The sequence below is a fragment of the Phyllopteryx taeniolatus genome, chromosome 7, assembly GCF_024500385.1.
Source record: "Phyllopteryx taeniolatus isolate TA_2022b chromosome 7, UOR_Ptae_1.2, whole genome shotgun sequence".
In the NCBI taxonomy this organism is placed as follows: Eukaryota; Metazoa; Chordata; class Actinopteri; order Syngnathiformes; family Syngnathidae; genus Phyllopteryx; species Phyllopteryx taeniolatus.
This window is the reverse complement of record NC_084508.1, coordinates 7,373,566-7,394,429: the sequence shown is the minus strand read 5'-3', so window position 1 is coordinate 7,394,429 and position 20,864 is coordinate 7,373,566. Positions and strand designations below refer to the sequence as shown.

The window sequence follows — 20,864 nt, the reverse complement described above, 5'->3', positions numbered from 1 at the left end:
GAGCAGTGGCGGTTGTTGGTCCTTTCCCGCCCAACAGTTGTAGTCCCGCATGTTCTCCTCTGTCCGTCACTCGCAGCCGACTGGTCTACCGCGTCCCTCAAATTGGAGCTGCACATCGCCGTCAATTTGCTCTCAAATCCAAGAGATCGAGGCCATTGCCGGCTTTTGGATTGAAGAGCGTGCTTCTCGACTTGCTCCATATCCACGTGTAACGCGCCCTCGGTCAAATTCGGATTTGTGATTTGCCGCAAAATACAGCGAAACCTGGACCGAACGGACCCGGAACCGATGGACAGAAAGGTAGCGCCCGGTCGGCACTGAAAATGCCCTCTTGTGGCGGACAAAGTTCGATAGTTCCGGAACTGGTCGCCCTCGCCAGACAGCGACTGGTACCTGTAGTTGTCAGATTAGCGAGCGCTCGTCGTGTATCGTCTCAAACAGGCAAGACTGATTTTGGCACAGTAGACTGTACAGGTACATATCAAGCGATGAGAATATTTTATAAAAGTATTTTCATTGATTGAGGTGACACCTAAATAAGTTGTGCAACAGAAGCCCCGCAGATGACTATAGATGTGATTGATCGTCCTGAAATTTGTCGTGGAACTGTGTGAGGGTTCCGGCTACGTCATCAATATTCATCTGGCGGCACAACTCCAATTTCAGTATATCAATAAATGAGATCCTGCCCCAAGGGGAGGAGTTCGAGTACCTCGGGGTCTTGTTCACGAGTGAGGGAAGAACGGAACGGGAGGTCGACAGGCGGATCGGCGCGGCGTCCGCAGTGATGCGGACTTTGTCTCGGTCCGTTGCGGTAAAGGGGGAGCTAAGCCCAAAGGCGAAGCTCTCGATTTACCGGTCGATCTACGTTCCTACCCTCACCTAGGGTCACGAGCTGTGGTTTCGGGACCCAAAGAACGAGATCCCGGATACGAGCGGCCCAAATGAGTTTCCTCCGCAGGGTGCCCGGGCTCTCCCTTAGCGATAGGGCGAGCAGCTCGGTCATCCGGGAGGGGCTCAGAGTAGAGCCGCCGCTCCTCCGCATCGAGAGGAGCCGGATGAGGTGGCCGGGGCACCCCGGGGACGACCCGGGACACGACTTCGGATAAGCACTAGAAAATGGATGGATGGATGGATACTCAATAAATTACAATCAATATAGTCTCATTTATAGAGATGTACTTGTTGTTGTTGTTTTTTGTCAAGCCCTTCACTAAGGAGGTGAGAAAAGGAAGCGCGCTAACCTTCGTATTGGTGACACATTGGAACTTATTAAGCAGTTGGAGTCGGGAGTTTCGGTGGCCAGAGTATGTGTAATTGACATACAGTGAGTACGGAAAGTATTCAGACCCCTTAACCCCTTTTTCACTCTGTTATATTGCAGCCATTTGCTCAAATCATTTCAGTTCATTTGTTTCCTCATGAATGGACACACAGCACCCCATCTTGACAGAAAGACATCTGAATTGTTGAAATCTTGAAGTCAGATTTATTCAAAAAGAAAAAAGATATGACACAGTCATCAGACCCTTTGCTGTGACACTCATATATTGAACTCTATTTCTTCTGATCATCCTTGAGATGGTTCGACACCTTCATTGGAGTCCAGGACAGCCACACCCCTGTCTAGAGAAGGTCAGAGCAAAGGAGAATCATGAGGTCAAGGGAACTGCCTGAAGAGCTCAGAGACAGAATTGTGGCAAGGCACAGATCTGGCCAAGGTTACACTTAAGGTTCCTAAGAGCACAGTGGCCTCCATCATCGTGAAATGGAAGACGTCTGGGACGGCCAGAACCCTTCCTACTAGCCGGCCGTCCGGCCAAACTGAGCGATCGGGGCAGAAGAGCCTTGGTGAGAGAGGTCAAGAAGAACCCAAAGATCACTGTGGCTGAGCTCCAGAGATGCAGTCCGGAGACGGGAGAAAGTTCTAGAAAGTCAACCATCGCTGCAGCCCTTTATGGCAGAGTGGCCCGACGGAAGCCTCTCCTCAGTGCAAGACACGTGAAAGCCCGCATGGAGTTTGCTAAAAAAAAAACACCTACAGGACTCCAAGATGGTGAGAAATAGGATTCTCTGGTCTGATGAGACCAAGCTCGAACTTGTTGGCCTTAATTCTAAGTATGGAGAAAACCAGGCACTGTTCATCACCTGTCCAATCCAGTCCCAACAGTGAAGCACGGCGGTGGCAGCATCATGCCGTGGGGGTGTTTTTCAGCGGCGGGGACAGGACGACCGGTTGCGATCGAAGGAAAGATGAATGCGGCCGAGTACGGGGATATCCTGGACGAAAAACCTTCTCCACAGAGTGCTCGGGACCAAAGACTGGGCCGAAGGTTCACCTTCCAGCAAGACAATGACCCTAAGCGCAAAGCTAAAAGAACGAAGGAGTGGCTTCAGAACAACTCCGTGACTGTTCCAGAGCCCTGACTTCAACCCAATTGAGCATCTCTGGAGAGACCTGAAAATGGCTGTCCATCAACGTTCACCATCCGACCTGACAGAACTGGGGAGGATCTGCAAGGAGGAATGGCAGAGGTGTGAAAAACTTGTTGCATCATTCCCAACAAGACTCCTGGCTGTGTGAGCTCCAAAGGCCGCTTCTACCAAATACTGAGCAAAGGCTCGGAATACTTATGGCCCTGTGATATTTCAGTTTGTCTTTTTCAAGAAATCTGCAAACATTTCAACAATTCTTTTTTTTTTTTCTGTCAATATGGGGGGCTGTGTGCACATTAACGGGGGGGAAATGAACTTAAATGATTTTAGCAAATGGCTGCAATATAACAAAGAGTGAAAAATTGAAGGGGGTCTGAATACTTTCCGTACCCACTGTATGTAGGAGGAAGCTTCCTGCTCACACCACCAAAGATAAGAAAGGTGTCGTGCAGAAGTGCAAGCCCGTGAAAGTGCGTCAGAGTCGGGACCTGGAGGAAGTGGCTTACAAGTGGTCCTGTATGTGCAACGGGACTTGCAGAGCACAATAAGACCAATACATCGCACCAATATGTTAACGGTAAGTTCGAATCAACTTGAAATCGTTTTCACATCGATTCACAATCATTTTGTATTGTGCTGGGTGTATTTAGGTGCTTCAAACGAGCAGTGTATCGTCTTCAACCGACGACCCCTCCCCCTAGTCGTCCGTTAAATCGAGGTTCTACTGGAGATTAAAAAAAACCCATTTTTGTCATTATTTCGTTTGTGTGAGCCATTGCTCCATCTACTGGAACTTCAAAGCAATTGCAAGGTTTTTTTTCCCCATGAGCGGTCAGGTGACCTCACCAGTAGCTATATTTAGTTTCGCTTAGCTTAGCTTAGCTTACAGAGCAGCTGAAGAGCGCAAACGAGGTGAGCAACATTGCAAACAATGACATGTACGACCTCCGTGTATTCAAAATACTGCAGACTGAGGACAACTACAGCTTAACAAAAAGCACCACACACTGCTATGCTAGGCTAACTACTATGTAACAACATACAATAAAGCGCCACATGCTGCTGCACTAATCTACTACATATCAACATCAGCAACACACACTCCGCTATGCTAACTACTAGCTACCAAGGGAAAGTGCCACATGCTGCTATAAGCTAACTACTACATCCGGCTGTTGCGCTGCTGTTTTGTGAGGTACAAGATGGCCGAGGGCGTCGTGCTGTGACATCACACGGCAGCCATTTTAGCGAGCGGCTCGGTCAATTCCCTGAAAACTTTGTGGGGAAACCAAAATCCAGGACAACCGGGAGAAGCAGAGAAAGAGGCCGCGCAGCAGGTGAGACTCCGCCTCCCCGAGTAGCAGACCAATCGGATGGGTCGAGGAGATATGTTGCCAAAAATTCAAGTTGCTGTTTGACTTGTTGACTTGTTGACTTGTTTGTTTGAAACTTGAAGGCCTTTTTGGCCAGATTTTCCAACGGCGATATCACACAAAAATACTCAGCTTCTCCAGAAAGCATCATCCGATTTTCTCAATTCTCGCTGCGTTGTACTCGGGTTCAAGAAGTGGCCACTCGAGCCAGACTCTGCAGCATTTTGACTCGTGGTGCGCGATACCGCATATGTCGGTATCGATCCGATACCGAGTAAACACAGAGCTCCTCGAAATTCTGTCCGTAAAAGTTCTGAACAGGAGGGAGGTCCGCAAATTGACCAATTGACCAATCCCGGGACACTCGTGAATTCTGTGGAATCCGGTGACGTCGATAATGTCAGCTTGAGCTGAGAAATGTTGTGCGGTGCAGGTCGGGCGCAGTTTGGGAGGAGCGCCACACTGTCGCTCGCCTCAGAGACAAACCGAAGACACAAGATGGACGGCTGGTTCTGCGCCTGGAGCACGAGGAGGTGGAAGGTGAGCGGCGTTACGGTGACATTAACAGTGGTGTGAAATAACAGAGTTCAAATATTTCCTTCCTGTACTTAAGTAGGCTTTTCAGGTCATTGCTTATTTCTTGCAGATGTGTGTACTTTCTAATCTGTACGTTGACAAAATAGGCGGCTTACGCTTTTAACCGCCACGACTGACGACACGACGTAAATGGAAAGCGAAAGTCAAACGCAAATGAGAGCTCGGGGAGGGGCAAAACATAGAAAAGATTCTCTGCATGGGAGTCGTACCAACATTACAGTCTGTCAGGCAGCCCTTTCCAAAATGAGCAACAGAAGCAAAAGGATGACAGTCCAGAAGGTTCTGGAAGGCATCTTTGATCATGACCGTGAAATAGAAATGTGTCTGAAGATGAAGGCTATCTTGAGCTCAATTCTGATCCTAATGATTCTGATTTTGAACCAGATGAGGGAAGCGATATTCCTATTCCTCCAAGCAAGACAAGAAAATGGTGCAATATAGTGGTCTTCATCCCCAAATATGTCAGTCAATCTTCCATGTTTGCCTTCGCAGACACCACAGCCCCAAAAAGGCACTGCACAAAACTGCTGAAATCAGCATAAGAGAGGACCAAAAACCAAGCATGATCCTGGATTACAATGCCACCAAAGGGGGGGGGGGGGTAGACAACTTGGACAAAGTAACACGGTCCGACAGCAGCAAGCGAATGACTGCGCGCTGGCCACTGGTCATCTTCCATAACGTGATCGACTGAGATCTTTCCTGACTGGAATGTGTCAAAGCTGTACAAGAGGCGCATCTTTCTCCATGAGCTGGGGAAGACACTTGTGACACCGCCCAGCCAACGGAGGCGGCACCTGCCAAGGACCTGCGGGATCCGGGAGAGGACTGCACCTAGTACGCTAGAAGGTGAGGGAAGTGTGCGTGTGCGTGTCTTGGGATCACCAGAAAGACACCATCGTAAAGTAATCATGGTCCTCTTGTTTCTAGGTTGCTGCTGGGGGGGGGGGGGGGGAGGAAGAGGAAGATGAAGAGGAAGAGGTGCCATGTCTGCAGGCCATCTGATGATGTCAAGACAAGCGTGACCTGTGCGGAATGCGCAAAATGAATTTGCACAAAGCGCAGCGTGATGACACGTCGCTCGTGCGCTGTGTAGATGTACACACACGCACACACACACGCACACGCACACACACACACACATTGGTATATTGCTATTGCTTGTTATTTTGTTCATTTCTGGTTCACAAACAAAATGTAAATGTTCTGTTTCAATTGGATGTCAAATGATTGTGTTTTATATGTTGGTCTTTCAAAAGTAATAAAGTGGTGAAACAATAATTTTTTTGGGAATGAAAAACGAGTGAATTATCCTAATGGAACCATGACGTGTGAGTGGTAAGCAGCACGATTGCATGAAATAGTGATAGAATAGTTAGTAACGACGCTTATTGGGAATTTTGGGGTTTCGGACATCTTTTGGATAATTAAACGTCATCGATGTCCCTGACAAATGAACATAGCGGGAGGGTTAAGCCGGCGAGAGAGAGCGAATGGAAAAATGAAGCTCGCGGGCGGTACGCTCGAATGAAGGGGAGCTAGTGAGACTCTTCAAATATCGCTTTCCCAACTATTACTCGATCTTAACCAACCATTTCCTTGATAAAATACAGAACTGTCAAATTGTGTATTTTTCTAATACTATCATTTGATTATTTGCAATAATTCAGTGATTTAATCAGATAGGGAACAAAGACATCTTAATAACCAATGAATGAAACCAATAAAATCAAATCTTGATAATGCTGGGTGGCGGCTGGGCGGGATTCAAGAAAGAACGCTGATCAAGTTTTTGGATGGGGCAAAAATGACTCCTGGCTCCTTTTGTGTGAAGGTTCGTCAACTTCCGGGACAACCCGTTGGCGCCGGAGATGGCCACAACTGACGACGGCGACGACCGCGAGACGTTCGGACGAGAATTCATGCTGACGTACATCCGGGAGGCTCGGAAGAGAGCGCATGTGAGTGGATTACGAGTAAACATCGGAAGCGGCGGGAGAAGAGCCGGCAGGCGTGGCTGTCATCAGGACGTTCTCCAGGGTCACCTGAGCGCCGACGTAACGCGTCAGCCGTCCGCAGAATCCTTTGCTGCGCAGGAACTCGATTCTACCGGCGTCGATCAGAAGTTTGCAGCGGCGTCCGATCCGCTCGCGCTCGCCCGGCGACAGAAATCTACCGACGGATCACAGAAATAAACGCAAATAAGCAAAGTCATCGGCTAACGATTCTTCATTAACGTCAAGCGTCCGCGTCAGAAAGGTTTACCCCGCCGCGACGTCCGTCTCCTCCGCCGTCAGCGGTTCGTGTTCTTCGTCGGCTCTCTGATCAGATGCCGCTCGCAGGCCGCACGTGGCCCAGCTGGACATGCGGCAGAAGCTCGAGAACTCGGCGGGACCCAGACCCAGATCAGAGAAGAATTTCTGACCCACATAGTGACGCCACTCGCAACGATGGTGACAGCACAGTGCCACCGCCAGGCCCAGAACCCGAGAAGGACCAAAAGACCCGCGGGGATCGGAGGATCCGCAAGGACCTTGCTCGGAAGGTCCGCGGGCAGGGCGGGATCCACAAGGATCGGGTGCGTCTCCCGCTGCGGAGTCAGGCGACGCTTTGCGGCGTTTTCTCGGCGGGCCCGCTTGTTGTCGAGGCGTCGACGATGTTGGGAACAAACAGCGAAGAGCCAAATCTGAAGAAGAACATTTGTTTCTTCGACATTCGGCGGAATTTGCATCGCTAACCCTTTTTAGCGCAGCTCTCACCCGTCGCCGCTCCGCATAAATGCTTCCCGACGCCGACGAGCGGCAGCTGGCGTCCCAGCAGCGGGACTTTACCTGCGAGAAAGGGTCACGTGAGCTCTGGTCACGGTCTCTGTCTCGGTCTGGCGCCTTACTCAAATCAAGATGCTGAATGTCAATCTGCAGCCTGGCGAACTCCACGTCGGCGTCCTGATGTTTTCCGTCCACCTGAACACATAACAGAGCAGCTTTTATTTTGAAAGGTCGGGTCGGCGGCCAGGAAGCGAGCGTTCTCTGTCCACCGAATTGAGCGCGGCGCCCCTTTTTAGGCCTCCTGCCAAAACCCCGCATCGATTCAGTTCGCGGCCTGGCCTTGAATCGGGTGCTGCTTCGCTCCACCAGCAGCATCTGCAGAGGTTCTCCGGCCGGCGGCGGCGGGGTCTGCTCCCGCAGGGCTCGGTGGATCCAGTGCGACAGCTTCCCTCGACCCGCCCCGAACTCCACGAAGCAGCGGCCGCGTCCCAGCAGCCCCAGCGCCTCCAGGTGGCCCAAGATGGAGGACTGAGGGAAAACGCCGGCGCGTGTCAGTCGGACGGCTTCGCTCCTCAGCCGTCACGCCGCATCGCATCTCGGGCGGGCTACCTGCTGCTTCAGGTGTTTGTGGGCCGAATCTCCGTTCTTCGGGTTATTCGCTTCCTCCTGGAAAACTGCGTGTGACACAAAGTGTTCCTCCAACCGGAACGGCAGACCTTCAGCAAACGCATGTCGCGTGAGACAGGCAAGGAGGCGGTCAGACAGACAGACAGACAGACAGACGTGAAGTTGACCTAAAGTCACCTTTTGAAGCAGCGTTGAGCGTGTCCAGCAGGTGTCTTAACTGAGTGGCGCTTCGCTCACACAAACTCACCTGTTAAGGTAGCGTGTTACCATGGTAACACGACAAGGAAAATGCTGATACGTCGAGAATGAAATCAAAACGGCCGTTACCTGTGGGAGCGTCTGCTCGTTTTGGTCAGCTGAGCCAGCGTTGATGTTTTCTACGTAATAGACCTGACGACAGAAATCATGTGCATGTTGTCGATGAGGTTTACTAGGCGATAAATGTTTGCTGTCCGTGTTTTCGACACGATGAAGAAAGCGAAGGCCACTCCAACAGACGCAAGCTGCCGAGCCACTCACCGCCTTGGGTTTGCCGCGAGAGTTGCATTTCTTCAGGTGCTTGTGCAGCTTGTCTTCGCTGACCGTGCTGACGACACAGCAAAAGAACTTGTCACTGCAATTTGTTGACTTTCCAAACGATAGATGAAATAAGAATGAACTAGAATGAGTGAGAACACCGGTGTCAAACCCGTGGCCCGGGGGCCAGACCCAGCCCGCCACATCATAACGTGGCCCACGAAGACAAATCATGTGCATCGAAAATACCAAAATTGCAAATTGTCTTAACTTTTAATAACCTTGCGATATACCAAGCATTTTTTCTTACCAATCCCCTTTGAAAACAAAAGAAATTATGATTATTCAATTATGGTTTTTTTAAACTGGCTTTTGATTTCGAAACTAGTGATCCAACAATTTCTTTCCCAGTCATAACAGCACGTAGAGGGAAACCCTAACTACAAAATGAGTTGGATGAAATAAGAATGAACTAAAGACGAGTTAGCTTCCACACGGGGACGCCTCTGATCATTGAAGAGAAGCCCACAACCCTTCCTGGGTATATTATTCAACAGAGAAAGAAAACAAGATGTAGTACAAGTCTCCCTTTCCTTTGGGCTTGCCCTCCTTTTCCACGCACGCCTCTCTCCTCTCCTGCATCCTCCTCTCCAACACCAACCTCTCGCTCTCTTGCCTGGCAGCTCCATCCTCATCACGCTTCTACCAATATCCTCGCTAGTTCTCCTCTGGACGTGTCCGAACCATCGGAGTCTGCTCTCTCTAACGTTGTCTCCGAAACATGGAACCTCTGATGAGCAACCGACCTGCTCACTTCAACATTTTCCTTCTCCGAAAAAACTCCGCTTCCTGTTGCCTCTTTCGTGAATGCCGAGTTTGTTTTGAAACTCATTATGTTGAACCGCAATTCAAAAGCAACATCTGATTGTCAGTGGTTCATTTTCAGTACATTTTTATTCATTCTGAATTTGGTCTGTTAAGTTATTTCAGGGTTAGGGTTGTGGGTTTTTCTGCTGTGAACGGAGGGGGTCCAACAATTGCGTCCACGTGTGTCAATTAAAAGCGGTGACGCCGCTCACTGTTTGGGGTCGAGCGGACAAGCGATCCTCCTCCTGCCGCCGTCTTCCTGAAACACGAAACGCACAACGTCAGGCAAATCGTGAACATCATCACGGAATTGTCAAATATGGAAAAAGATTGTTGTCATGAAGAGCACGATGCACATTTCCTTCACAACATGAATTATCCATCCATCCATCCATCCATCCATCCATCCATTTTCTGTCGCAATCTCCTCACGCGGGTCGCGGGCGTGCTGCAGCCTATCCCAGCTGTCATCGGGCAGGAGGCGGGGTACACCCTGAACCGGTTGCCGGCCAATCGCAGGGCACATACAAACAAACAAGCATTCGCACTCACATTCACACCTACGGGCAATTTAGCGTTGTCAATGAACCTAGCACGCATGTTTTTGGGATGTGGGAGGAAAGCGGAGCGCCCAGAGAAAACCCACGCAGGCACGGGGAGAACACGCAAACTCCACACAGGCGGGGCCGGGGATCGAACCCCGGTCGCCAGAATTGTGAGGCAGACACTCTAACCGGTCGGCGTTTTCAACTTTTTGTCGGTGAAATATTACAATTCATATAGTCAGTCTGCCCAATTTCTCTCGTCTTGAGCCTCACGAAGGTGCTGGGCGAGCTAGAGTCTATCCCAGCTGACTTTGGGTGAGATACACCCTGGATAGGTATGTTACGACAATGTTCAAAACACCTGTATATCACAATGGACGATTTGACTGCATAGAGGTGTGCTACACAAATAAAACCGGCACTCTTTGGTAGAAAAATGCCCAGCTGTTTCTTATGAGTTGAGACGAAAATGTGATGTTAAACGGCCATTTTCAGATCTTTCAACGCCGGCATCCATCTCATTTTCCGGGCCAAACCGAGAGCAAGCGCGTCGTCAGATTTACTTCGAAAAACAAGAATAACTTGAGCTCCGATCAGCTATTAAGGGCCCTCGCACCCCTGGCCACGTTGGAGGACTGGTACACAGCCGATCCATTGAATAGAAATGTGCATCACGCTTCGGACTTCTATTCGCATAAAACTGGAAATCATTCAATTCCACTTCACAATTATTTTGCAGCCCCTCCTTGAGCCGTCACCTTATCGCGGTGGAGGGGTTTGTGTGTCCCAATGATCCTAGGAGCTAAGTTGTCTGGGGCTTCACGCCCCTGGCAGGGTCACCCATGGAAAATAGGCCCGAGGTGAGGGACCAGACGAAGCACGGCTCAAAGACCCCTTATGATGCCTGGACGCGGCTCACCGGGGCCCCCCTCTGGAGCCGGGCCTGGAGGTGGAGCTCGAAGGCGAGCGCCCGGTGGCCGGGCCTGCACCCGTGGGGCCCGGCCGGGCACAGCCCGAAAGGGTAACGTGGGTCCCCCTTCCCGTGGGCTCACTACCTGTGGGAGGGGCCACAAGGGTCGGGTGCAGTGCGAGTTGGGCGGTGGCCAAAGGCGGGGACCTTGGCGATCCGATCCCCGGCTACAGAAGCTGGCTCTCGGGACCTGGAATGTCACCTCTCTGGCAGGGAAGGAGCCCGAGCTGCTGTGTGAAATCGAGAAGTTCCGACTAGATATAGTCAGACTCGCCTCCACGCACAGCTTGGGCTCTGGTACCAGTCCTCTCGAGAGGGGTTGGACTCTCTTCCACTCTGGAGTTGCCCACGGTGCCTAAGCAGGTGTGGGTATACTTATTGCTCCCCGGCTCGGCGCCCGTACGTTGGGGTTCACCCCGGTGGACGAGAGGGTAGCCTTTGGTGCCTATGCACCAAACAGCAGTTCAGAGTACCCACCCTTTTTGGAGTCCTTGGAGGGGGTGCTGGAGAGCGCGCCCGTTGGGGACTCCATCGTTCTGCTGGGAGACTTCAATGCTCACGTGGGCAATGACAGTGAGACCTGGAAGGGCGTGATTGGGAGGAACGGCCCCCCTGATCAGAACCCGAGCGCTGTTCTGTTATTGGACTTCTGTGCTCATCACGGATTGTCCATAACGAACACCATGTTCAAGTATAAGGGTGTCCACACGCGCACTTGGCACCAGGACACCGTAGGTCGCAGTTCGATGATCGACTTTGTGGTCGTGTCATTGGACTTTGCGGCCGCATTTCTTGGACTCTCGGGTGAAGAGAGGGGCGGAGCTGTCAACCGATCACCACCCGGTGGTGAGTTGGCTCCGACGGCGGGGGAAGATGCCGGTCCGACGTGGCAGGCCCAAACGTATTGTGAGGGTCTGTTGGGAACGTCTGGCGGAATCCCCTGTCAGAAGGAGTTTCAACTCCAACCTCCGACAGAACTTTGCTCATGTTCCGGGGGAGGCGGCGGAGATTGAGTCCGAGTGGACCGTGCTCCGCGCCTCCATTGCTGAGGCGGCCGACCGGAGCTGTGGCCGTAAGGTGGTCGGTGCCTGTCGTGGCGGCAATCCCCGCAACCGTTGGTGGACACCAACGGTGAGGGATGCCGGCAAACTGAAGAAGAAGTCCTATCGGGCCTTTTTGGCCTGTGGGACTCCTGAGGCAGCCGATGGGTACCGGCTGGCCAAGCGGAATGCAGCTTTGGTGGTCGCTGAAGCAAAAACTCGGGCATGGGAGGAGTTCGGTGAGGCCATGGAGAAAGACTTCCGGACGGCTTCGAGGAAATTCTGGTCCACCATCCGGCGTCTCAGGAGAGGGAAGCAGTGCACCACCAACAGTGTGTATAGTAAGGACGGGGCGCTGCTGACCTCGACTCGGAACGTTGTGAGCCAGTGAAGACCTCCTCAATTCCACCGACACGCCTTCGCATGAAGGAGCAGAGTCTGGGTTCTCTGAGGCGGGCTCTCCTATCTCTGGGGTTGAGGTCACCGAGGTGGTTAAAAAGCTCCTCGGTGGCAAGGCCCCGGGGTAGATGAGATTCGCCCGGAGTTCCTCAAGGCTCTGGGTGTTGTGGGGCTGTCCTGGTTGACACGCCTCTGCAACATCGCGTGGACATCGGGGACAGTGCCTCTGAATTGGCAGACTGGGGTGGTGGTCCGGAGGGTGTGTTCCAACTACAGGGGGATCACACTCCTCAGTCTCCCTGGTAAGGTCTATTCAGGGGTGCTGGAGAGGAGGGTCCGTCGGGAAGTGGAATATCAGATTCAGGAGGAGCAGTGTGTTTTTCGTCCTGGCCGTGGAACAGTGAACCAGCTCTACACCCTTGGCAGGGTCGTCGAGTGTGCATGGGAGTTCCCCCAACCAGTCTACATGTGTTTTGTGGACTTGGAGAAGGCGTTCGACCGTGTCCCTCGTGGAGTCCTGTGGGGCGTTGCTTCGGGAGTAAGTGGTACCGAACCCCCTGATACGGGCTGTTCGGTCCCTGTACGACCGGAGTCATGGTTTGGTCCGCATATCCGGCAGTAAGTCGGACTCGTTTCCAGTGAGGGTTGGACTCCGCCAAGGCTGCCCTTTGTCAACGATTCTGTTCAGAACTTTTATGGACAGAATTTCTAGGCGCAGCCGAGGCGTAGAGGGGGTCCACTTTGGTGGCCTCAGTATTGCATCTGTGCTTTTTGCAGATAATGTGGTTCTGTTGGCTTCATCAAGCCGTGACCTCCAACTCTCACTGGAGCAGTTCACAGCTGAGTGTGAAGCGGCTGGGATGAGAACCAGCACCTCCAAATCTGAGACCGTGGTCCTCAGTCGGAAAAGGGTGGCGTGCCCGCTCCAGATGAGATCCTGCCCCAAGTGGAGGAGTTCAAGTGCCTTGGGGTCTTGTTCACGAGTGAGGGAAGAATGGACTGGACTGGTCGCTGGCCAAACGCAGGGCACACGCTCACCTCCGGACAATTTAGAGCCATCAGTGAAGCCAACATATGCCTGTTTGTGGAACGTGGGAGGAAGCCGGACAAAAACCACGCAAGCGCAGGGAAGACATGCAAAGGGCCACACAGAAAGGCCGGAGCCCGGATTCGAACCCACGACCTCTGAACTGTGAGTCAGATATGCTAAAAGCACTCGTCCTCTGTCCCGCCTACTTATTGTATTCTTGTATTAGTCAAATATATATTTATTCATGTGTTGTTGAATAATGTATTAGTTAAATCGTTCTGCTCGTGTGTTGTGAGCTATTTGTGTTGAATGTCATCTTGAGTGAATGATTATAAGTCATGAATGTTTTCTCCAAGTTCATCTAACTCACGTAGACGTTCGTGTCCATGTTGGCATGTTCTCCACAAAACTTGTGCCCTTTGGCGACGAGCATTTTACAAAAACGTTTCTTTTTGTCCACGAAAAAGGCACATTTGCCACATCTGTCGCTTGCGGGCGCCGCCATGTTGGCCGAGTCGTCGTGCTGCGTTCATGGGCTCACGGTAACAGTTGAAACAGGTTTGTCGCTTAGCTTTTTAGTAAGGAGGGCCGTAAGGAAGTAGCCGATGATGACTTCTATAGTTTGAGGACATCTGATTGTATGCTCGTTGAAAAGGAACGTTTTTGTAATACAAAACACGTGAAAATGAGAAGAAATAACTGTTACTAATTTTGAAAAATTCTTGAGCTCACCTAAACTCACCACTCTCTTCTAATTGGTCGTCTTTTGTCGCGGTTGCTTACTCGTCTCCGCCGATTGGTCGTCCTCTCCCCGCCCTTGACAAGAGGGGGGTGGGGGTGGGGGTGGCGGCGGCATCCTGAGAGTGAGCGTGGCCGTGGTGACGTCCCCACTGGACAGTCCATGACGCCAAGATGGCGGCGGCAGCGGCGGCGGCAGCGGCGGCGGAACGGGGCTACGACGGTGGCGGTCCATGTTTGGATTACTCCATGTTAGTGGTGGTCGGGGTGGTCGGGTCGCTGCGGGCCGGCGGCCACCTGGAGCGGCTGTTGCTGCACATCGAGTCGGGTGAGTTTGGGCAAAGTTTGGCCGCCAGTGGAGCCACACTACAACGGGAAGTCGGCGCACCTTTTCACAATAAAATCGTTGGCCAGGTACAAAGTTCACTGTTACGTGTTTGGTGAAAGGGTTTATCTTTACGGAAATGTTTGACGCGTCTAGAGACTTTGTAAGGCTAAATTATGGCTTACGGTTTAGTTTCCTCTTCCGGACCAACGCAGACTACTTCCGTGTTGGGGAACTAAAAGTACTCTTCTTGTCCAGATAGTTTGCAACAAGTGTGTGTGATTAAAAAGATGAATTATCACATCCTTCCAGTGACGTCCGGTGCCACGGTCACGTGTCATACCAAAAACGGCATGAAGTGGGGCACGTTTGGTCACTTTAACTCCAAGTCATCCAACATGACCAATTCAATGTTTTTTTTCTTCCTAGCAGCCAATCAGAATCCTCTCATGTTGTGGATGTTTGTTCCAGTGCAGCATGGGAATGATATCACATGCTGTGGTTCCTAACCGAGAATGACTGAGTCATTGTACCTCTTCCTGTGTGTGTGTGTGTGTGTGTGTGTGTGTGTGTGTGTGTACACATCTTCTAGGTGTGCGCTGCTGGCGTGTCCCGATGAAGTTGGACATTCTGGACCAGCAGCTGAAGCTCTTCGTGTCCCGACACTCGGCCTTCCTGTCAGAGGCGGTCCCCGGTGAGAAGCTAAAACATGATAGGAGCAGAATGTTGACTGTTGTGTGAGGCTCCCCCAGGCCGTATTTGTCACTGTCTAGTATAAACCTGGTTTATACTGACCAGAACCACTTTGTCACATGATGTTTTAAAAAAAAAAAAAAAAAAAAAAAAAAGATGCATTTGTGTTTTGGAAGTTTTCCTGTTGACCTCAACCAAAATGAAGACTTTTCATCACATGGCGGTACTGTTAGCATGTTAGCGGTCAGCTAATGGATCTCTACGGGTGTTTTTGTGGCCGCAGGTCAGCGGACGTTGCAGCACCGTGGAGACATTCTGGACGTGCAAGTAGTGCTGAATCCGGCTCATGACCTGGTCTGCTCAGAGGTAAGATGGCTTGGAAACGAAGATTGTCGGTCGCAACGTGTCAGAGTAACTTTGTTTCCCGTTCCTGCGCGTAGGTGCGGCGGCTGCTGTGTGAGCCGTCTCGACACAAACTGTTGGTCCTGGCTGGTCAGTTTGTGGAGGAAAGTGGAGACTTGGTGCTGCAGAAAGGCCTGTTCTCCCTTAGCGACTTGATCCAGATCTGCGCTGACGAAGAGGTTCGCTGCTTGTAGCATTGCAATCTTGTGAGGCCTTCACAGTCACTTTTAGATTCCTGTCAGCTGCTCAGGTCAGCTGCTGCCGCCACATTAGCCACGCAGCGTTTGGTCTCACATTCTTCTTTCTCCCACTTATGGCGTGGTTGTTGTTTTTGATTGACTTGCACTCAGTCTAGTGTGTGGGTTCACAAATGTAATCAACAGGGAAGAAAGTGAAGATAACATTGTTTCACATGTTAGACAAACTGCTTTTTTGTCACATTGTGGCTAGGTTGGTCTCTTGTGGAGCTCGACGCACCCGACGGCAAAGGCGAGTCTTACCCTCAGCTGTCCTGACTTGGGCCTTTGGAGGGACCCCTTGTTGAAGGACCACAACCAGCAAGACTTCCTAAACATCCAGGTCAACCCTCCCCTGCTCCTCCCACAGATGGAGGGTCTGCAAGAGTTCACAGAGTACCTCTCAGAGTCTCTGGAGCCCGAGTCACCCTTTGAGCTTCTCGAGCCCCCGAGTACCGTGGGATTCCTGAAACTCTCTCGTCCCTGCTGCTACATCTTCCCCGGTGGTAGAGGGGACTCTGCCTTCTTTGCTGTGAACGGTTTTAATGTCCTAGTGAATGGAGGCTCAGACCCCCGTGCCTGCTTCTGGAAACTGGTCCGCCATCTGGACAGAATCGACTCTGTCCTTTTAACCCACGTCGGTGTGGACAATCTCCCCGGGCTGAACAGTCTGCTGCTGAGAAAAGTAGCCGAGCAGGACAGGGACTTAGCAGAAGGTCAGGCTGAAGAGGACTGGATGGAAAAGATCATCTCCCCAGAGATCGGAGTGGTTTTTCTCAATGTTCCGGAAAGACTGAAGGCCACCCAAGGAGATCCCAGTGAGCTCCGCAGCGCCGACCAGGGTGTGCTAATCTTGGAGCACCTACAAAGACTCTCTATCAAAGCAGAACCTTTGTGTCGCTCGAATGGGCCATCCATTGAGCCGCTGGTGTTGTTCCACAAGATGGGAGTTGGCCGTCTGGAGTTGTACCCTTTGAATCCAGTCAGTGGCAGTAAAGAATTGGAAGAGTTGTTGCAGACTTTGCCCAAAACTTCCACCTTGAAGAGTTCCGATCTTCCACTAGCATGCCTCACTTCCATTTGTGCTTTGCTGGTCTGGCATCCTTCCAGCAATCTGGAGAAGATCGTCCGAGTCCTTTTCCCAGGATGCACACCACAGGCCAAAATCCTGGATGGACTTGAAAGACTCAAACATTTGGATTTCCTCAGTGTTCCTGTGGTGAGTTCAAAGGACCTGAAAACATCCAAAATAGAGAAGTTACCAAAGTGCACCGAGAGTCGAGAAAACCCTAAGGCCAGAGACTTGCGAGTCATCGGTGCTTTCCAGATGGACAAAAGTGGCCGAGTTCCTGTGAAAAAACAGGAGGTGAAACTGAAGCCAAAGGCAGTGGGAGAAGCTGTGTCCAGAGAAAAAGAGCAGGAGGTGAAACTGAAGTCAGTCAGGCCTTCTGAGAAGCTGATTCCAAAGAAGGAAGTGAAAAAGAAAGATGAGAGAGTGACTGCTGCTGTTGAGAAGAAAGAAGAGAAAGAAGGTCTGAGGAAAGACGGTACTAAAACAAAGAAAGACAACAAACCTGAAGCCAAAAAAGACAAGAAAGTTGTGGCATCAGTTCCAAAAGATGTGAAGAAAGTGGCTGGAGCTACAAGTTCTGAAGTGAAAAAATCTCCAGTCAGGACTCCAAAGACGGACACGTTGAACAAAAGGACAAAAGGTAATGCAGAGCGGGACTACCAGGATTTCACAGCTGAAGATGACAACAGGAACAGCATCAAAAAGACCACGAAACTTCCAAATTTTGACAGTGTCAGGAAGAACCCCAACGTGACTGAAACAAGTCCAGAGACCTTCGCTTGTATGGACTCCTCCTCAAGACCAAAGGTTTGTGCGTCCTCGGAAGATCATCACACCAAAACACTACCCGGCCTGGATTTGGACAGCTGCAACCAGGAAGCTCCTTTCAGGACTTCCACTGTGGAAGCTTCCTTTCTCTCTCAGGACAAACAGTCCACTCTTATATTGAGAAACATTCCAGACTCCCTCCCCACTTTGCCTTCTATTTCCACTGAGGTCCGCTTACTTCATTGCACTGAAGTTGACCATTCCCTTTCGGTTTCCTCAGAGCAAATCCCACCACCGACGACGAAATTGGCAGGAGAATTCTGCTCAAACGGACGTTTGACTGACTCTGATCACAATCTGCAGCGGAACTTTGGCCCGGGGCTCAATGGTAGTTGTATACTTGGATCGGAGAAAGGTGTTCACTGCACGTCAGAGCTCAGCGCAGACTGTCCTCACGATGGTGATCTTGATGTTCCTCATGATGTTGATCTGTGCTTGGTGTCGCCTTGCGAGTTCCAGCACCAAAAGATCGAACCGGTAGAGAACCGGCAGCAGTTTGTGGTCTCTGATCAGTCCTCCCGGGACCAAGGCAGCAGCACAAGCCAGGAAACCCCACACACATCAGTTGGCGACTCACTCCTCATGGCCCTGGACTCTGATGTCCCACCCGCTATAGAAGATTTCCCTTCCTTGGCCATGGACTCTGACGATGACTCGAGTAGTCCCCTCTATCCGGGACATCCCGGCGTGACCCTCTCCCTCAGGCCAGGTCCGCATTCCTCCCCTGACCCGACATCAGCCCCGGTCAAGGACTTTCCACCGTTACCACCGCAACCAAAAGCTTGCATGGCAGACGTCGATGCCTCAAGCAAGAACCAAAAGACTTCAGTTAGCAAGACAAAAAAAACAGCGGGAACCTTGCAAAGGGGTACTTCTGGAAGCCTATCTATCCAGAACATCAAGTCCAAGGCCAGCAGCACCGCAGCACTTAAATCGGCCCCCGCCCTTGACACTAAAGTATCCGCCCGGATTTCACTGGGTGGATCGAGAAGTGCAAGTGCCAAACCTTCGGTGTCAGGTAGGCCAGCGTCATCTGTAGGCCGTCATTTCATCTTCTTACTGGATTTGCAACAACCGTAAGATTCATTGAAACATTTTAAACTGCTCGTCCTTTTGCTCAGTGACCAAAACCTCGGAGGCCTCTGCTGTCCACGTGGACCTGGCTTACCTGCCGTCCGGGTCCGCCTCGTCCACCGTCAACTCGGACTTGTTCCGACGCCTTCGCTCCTCCTATTACGTGGTGAGCGGCGAGGAGCGCGTTAAGGTGGCGGCCATGAGAAGCATCCTGGACGCTCTGCTGGACGGGAAGAGCAGCTGGCCAGACACTCAGGTTAGTGGGCGCTCCGGTCGCCTGGGCGTGTTGACCCGAGAACCTTCTGATCGCTCCGTCTCGCCAGGTCACCCTCATCCCGACGTTCGATTCCGTGGCCATGCACGAGTGGTACCAAGACACCCACGAGCAGCAGAGGCAGCTGTCAATCACCGTGTTGGGGAGCAACAGCACCGTGGCCATGCAGGACGAAACCTTCCCCGCCTGCAAGGTGGAGTTCTGAGCCTGGCTCGGCCCATCCCTGAGTACTTGATAGTTGTTGTGGTTGAAGGGCACACATTTGAAACCTGCGGCAACCCTTCGATCGGCTCAGTCCGTCACTTTCTGTCAAGACCGAGAGCTTCGTGCTAGCAGTCTACAAAATCCTCAGGGGATTTCCAGGGCACCGATGAAGAAGCAGGTTCTGGTCTTAAGTTCGCTAGGTCGCAACTAGAGGGCGTTAAGTAGGGTTGGGGAGGAGGATTAGGAGCTGGTGGAGGTTCAGGTCGGGACCGTTTAGGTCATGGGAGTGAACGAAGTTGTTAGCTTGGACTTTATTGGGAGGGCAAAGAAGCGTCCAAGCTTCTGGGTTTTGGTGTTTGTTTATTTTGTTTAACCCTAAACCGCGGACGTGAAAAGTGATTCATTCATACTGACTCGTAGATACTCCAACCCTGAAAGCTTTTGAGGATCAAGTCCTGGTGAGGTGGACTTGATTATGTTATCATGAAGTTCCCATCCACCACATGGAAAGCTAGAAGCTCATGGTTATCACTTTGCAATAATAACACACTCGCGTTGAGTGCAAAAACGCCACTTAGCATAGAAAAAGCGGTGACCGGACCTGCTCATTGTGCACTTTCACACAAAGAAGAACATGAACTCAGTTGAAAAAGAAAGACCTGGATGTCAACCGTTTTGCTCACAAAAATCATTGGTATTTATTTATTTATTTTTCCGCATTTCGACCGCTGCGGTACGAACCTCACATTTGATCCAAACGGGTGACAACTGAAGCAGTCGTTGAAATATTGCGCCCCCTGCCGGCCTTCTTTGCCAACCCCCGCACACACACACACGCAGATAAATGCATATATTTTACATTTTGAATGATATCACATGGTCCTTTTGAGGTTTCAAGTTAAAGCGTTTCAAATGGTTTGGCAGAGAATTTCTTCCCAGTTTTTGTTATATTTACAAATGTATTTTTCGAAAGTAAACTTTACACGCACACGCACACACTGTTATGGTTTCGAGACACGAATTTGAAGTTTTCCCCGAACTCGAGGCTGTGGTGTCCTTGAGCAAGACGCTGATACCCTGAACTGCCCCCGCGCGCTCCGGTGTGGTTCGCTGTGAGAACACATTTTGTGTGCATGGTTCGCATGTTCATGACAATAAAGGTGAGACTTCTTCTTCTTCTTCTTCTTCTTCTTCTTCTTCTGTGTTGAAAGGAAAAGTTCCATTTCATGTGTATTCGTGTACGAAACGTGGCCGCAACACGTACCCAGGATGCATTGCGTTGCTTGTCTTCTAGTTCGTTTCCTAAGAAATGACGAATTCCTTTAATAAACAAAATGGTGGAATGAAGGCAATGTAAAAACTAGGCCACGCCTCGACGTGACGTCATACACTTTGAAATGTTCCGGGAAGGCCTTTTGGTGAAAAGGTCACGTCGTCGAGCGGGCGCGGTTTCGGAGTGCCGCTCATCCGCCGAGCGCCGACTTGTAAAAGAAAAGTGTTGCCTGCCGTTGCATGTTTTCGACTTGCTTTGACTGGATTTGCCTTTCAGTGGCCACTCCGGTCATCTGATCGGCTGCGAGTCTTCCCTGTGGCGAGCAGGCGCATTTCTCACTCGAGGTGGGCGTGCTGGCCACTTTTACTTTTTGGAGTCCATCAATACTATGCGCATGAAAACACCATATTAATTGCCGTGTTTATTTGTATTATCCGTCTCTCAGTTCGCATTGTTTGTTGCATTGCATTGCTGCTCATCGAAATGTGACCGTAGACTGATTGATTATATTATAAATGTTTGATTGACATTTTTTTGGACCATCCTCTCAAGTTTCGATGTGCAAAAGAAGTATTTG

General features: G+C 51.0%; 2 protein-coding genes and 1 long non-coding RNA gene across 14 annotated transcripts; 2 read left to right on the top strand and 1 right to left on the bottom strand.

Annotated features, from left to right (window-relative positions):
* Window positions 1-3,047: 3,047 nt before the first annotated feature.
* Window positions 3,048-6,377, top strand: LOC133480493 (uncharacterized). 3 transcript variants are annotated; one of them, XR_009789281.1, is made up of 5 exons: window positions 3,048-3,773; window positions 4,243-4,349; window positions 4,899-5,255; window positions 5,337-5,504; window positions 6,241-6,334. It is a non-coding gene; the product is annotated as an uncharacterized LOC133480493 (long non-coding RNA). The 3 variants fall into 3 exon arrangements; XR_009789282.1 differs by having other exon boundaries at window positions 4,456-5,255; XR_009789283.1 differs by lacking the exons at window positions 4,899-5,255; window positions 5,337-5,504 and having other exon boundaries at window positions 3,067-3,773; window positions 6,241-6,377.
* On the bottom strand, window positions 5,512-14,046 carry LOC133480478 (tRNA:m(4)X modification enzyme TRM13 homolog). Of its 9 annotated transcripts, none has more exons than XM_061778569.1 (11): window positions 13,539-13,876; window positions 9,397-9,443; window positions 8,321-8,459; window positions 8,129-8,191; window positions 7,979-8,048; window positions 7,784-7,890; window positions 7,514-7,702; window positions 7,297-7,369; window positions 7,166-7,237; window positions 6,672-7,092; window positions 5,513-6,578 (listed from the first exon to the last, which is right to left on the bottom strand). In XM_061778569.1, exons 1-11 carry the CDS (start codon window positions 13,671-13,673, stop codon window positions 6,377-6,379), a joined length of 1,518 nt encoding a protein of 505 aa, XP_061634553.1. In that variant the 5' UTR covers window positions 13,674-13,876; the 3' UTR covers window positions 5,513-6,376. The 9 variants fall into 9 exon arrangements, with proteins under 9 accessions (XP_061634552.1, XP_061634548.1, XP_061634546.1 ...); XM_061778570.1 differs by having other exon boundaries at window positions 5,514-6,578; window positions 8,321-8,387; window positions 13,539-13,874; XM_061778567.1 differs by having other exon boundaries at window positions 7,297-7,702.
* A 34-nt stretch (window positions 14,047-14,080) lies between these two features.
* map1sa (microtubule-associated protein 1Sa) lies at window positions 14,081-20,192 on the top strand. Of its 2 annotated transcripts, none has more exons than XM_061778531.1 (7): window positions 14,081-14,234; window positions 14,824-14,925; window positions 15,208-15,290; window positions 15,365-15,505; window positions 15,777-18,480; window positions 18,584-18,792; window positions 18,860-20,192. In XM_061778531.1, exons 1-7 carry the CDS (start codon window positions 14,081-14,083, stop codon window positions 19,013-19,015), a joined length of 3,549 nt encoding a protein of 1,182 aa, XP_061634515.1. In that variant the 3' UTR covers window positions 19,016-20,192. The 2 variants fall into 2 exon arrangements, with proteins under 2 accessions (XP_061634515.1, XP_061634516.1); XM_061778532.1 differs by having other exon boundaries at window positions 14,096-14,320; window positions 18,860-20,174.
* Window positions 20,193-20,864: the final 672 nt, after the last annotated feature.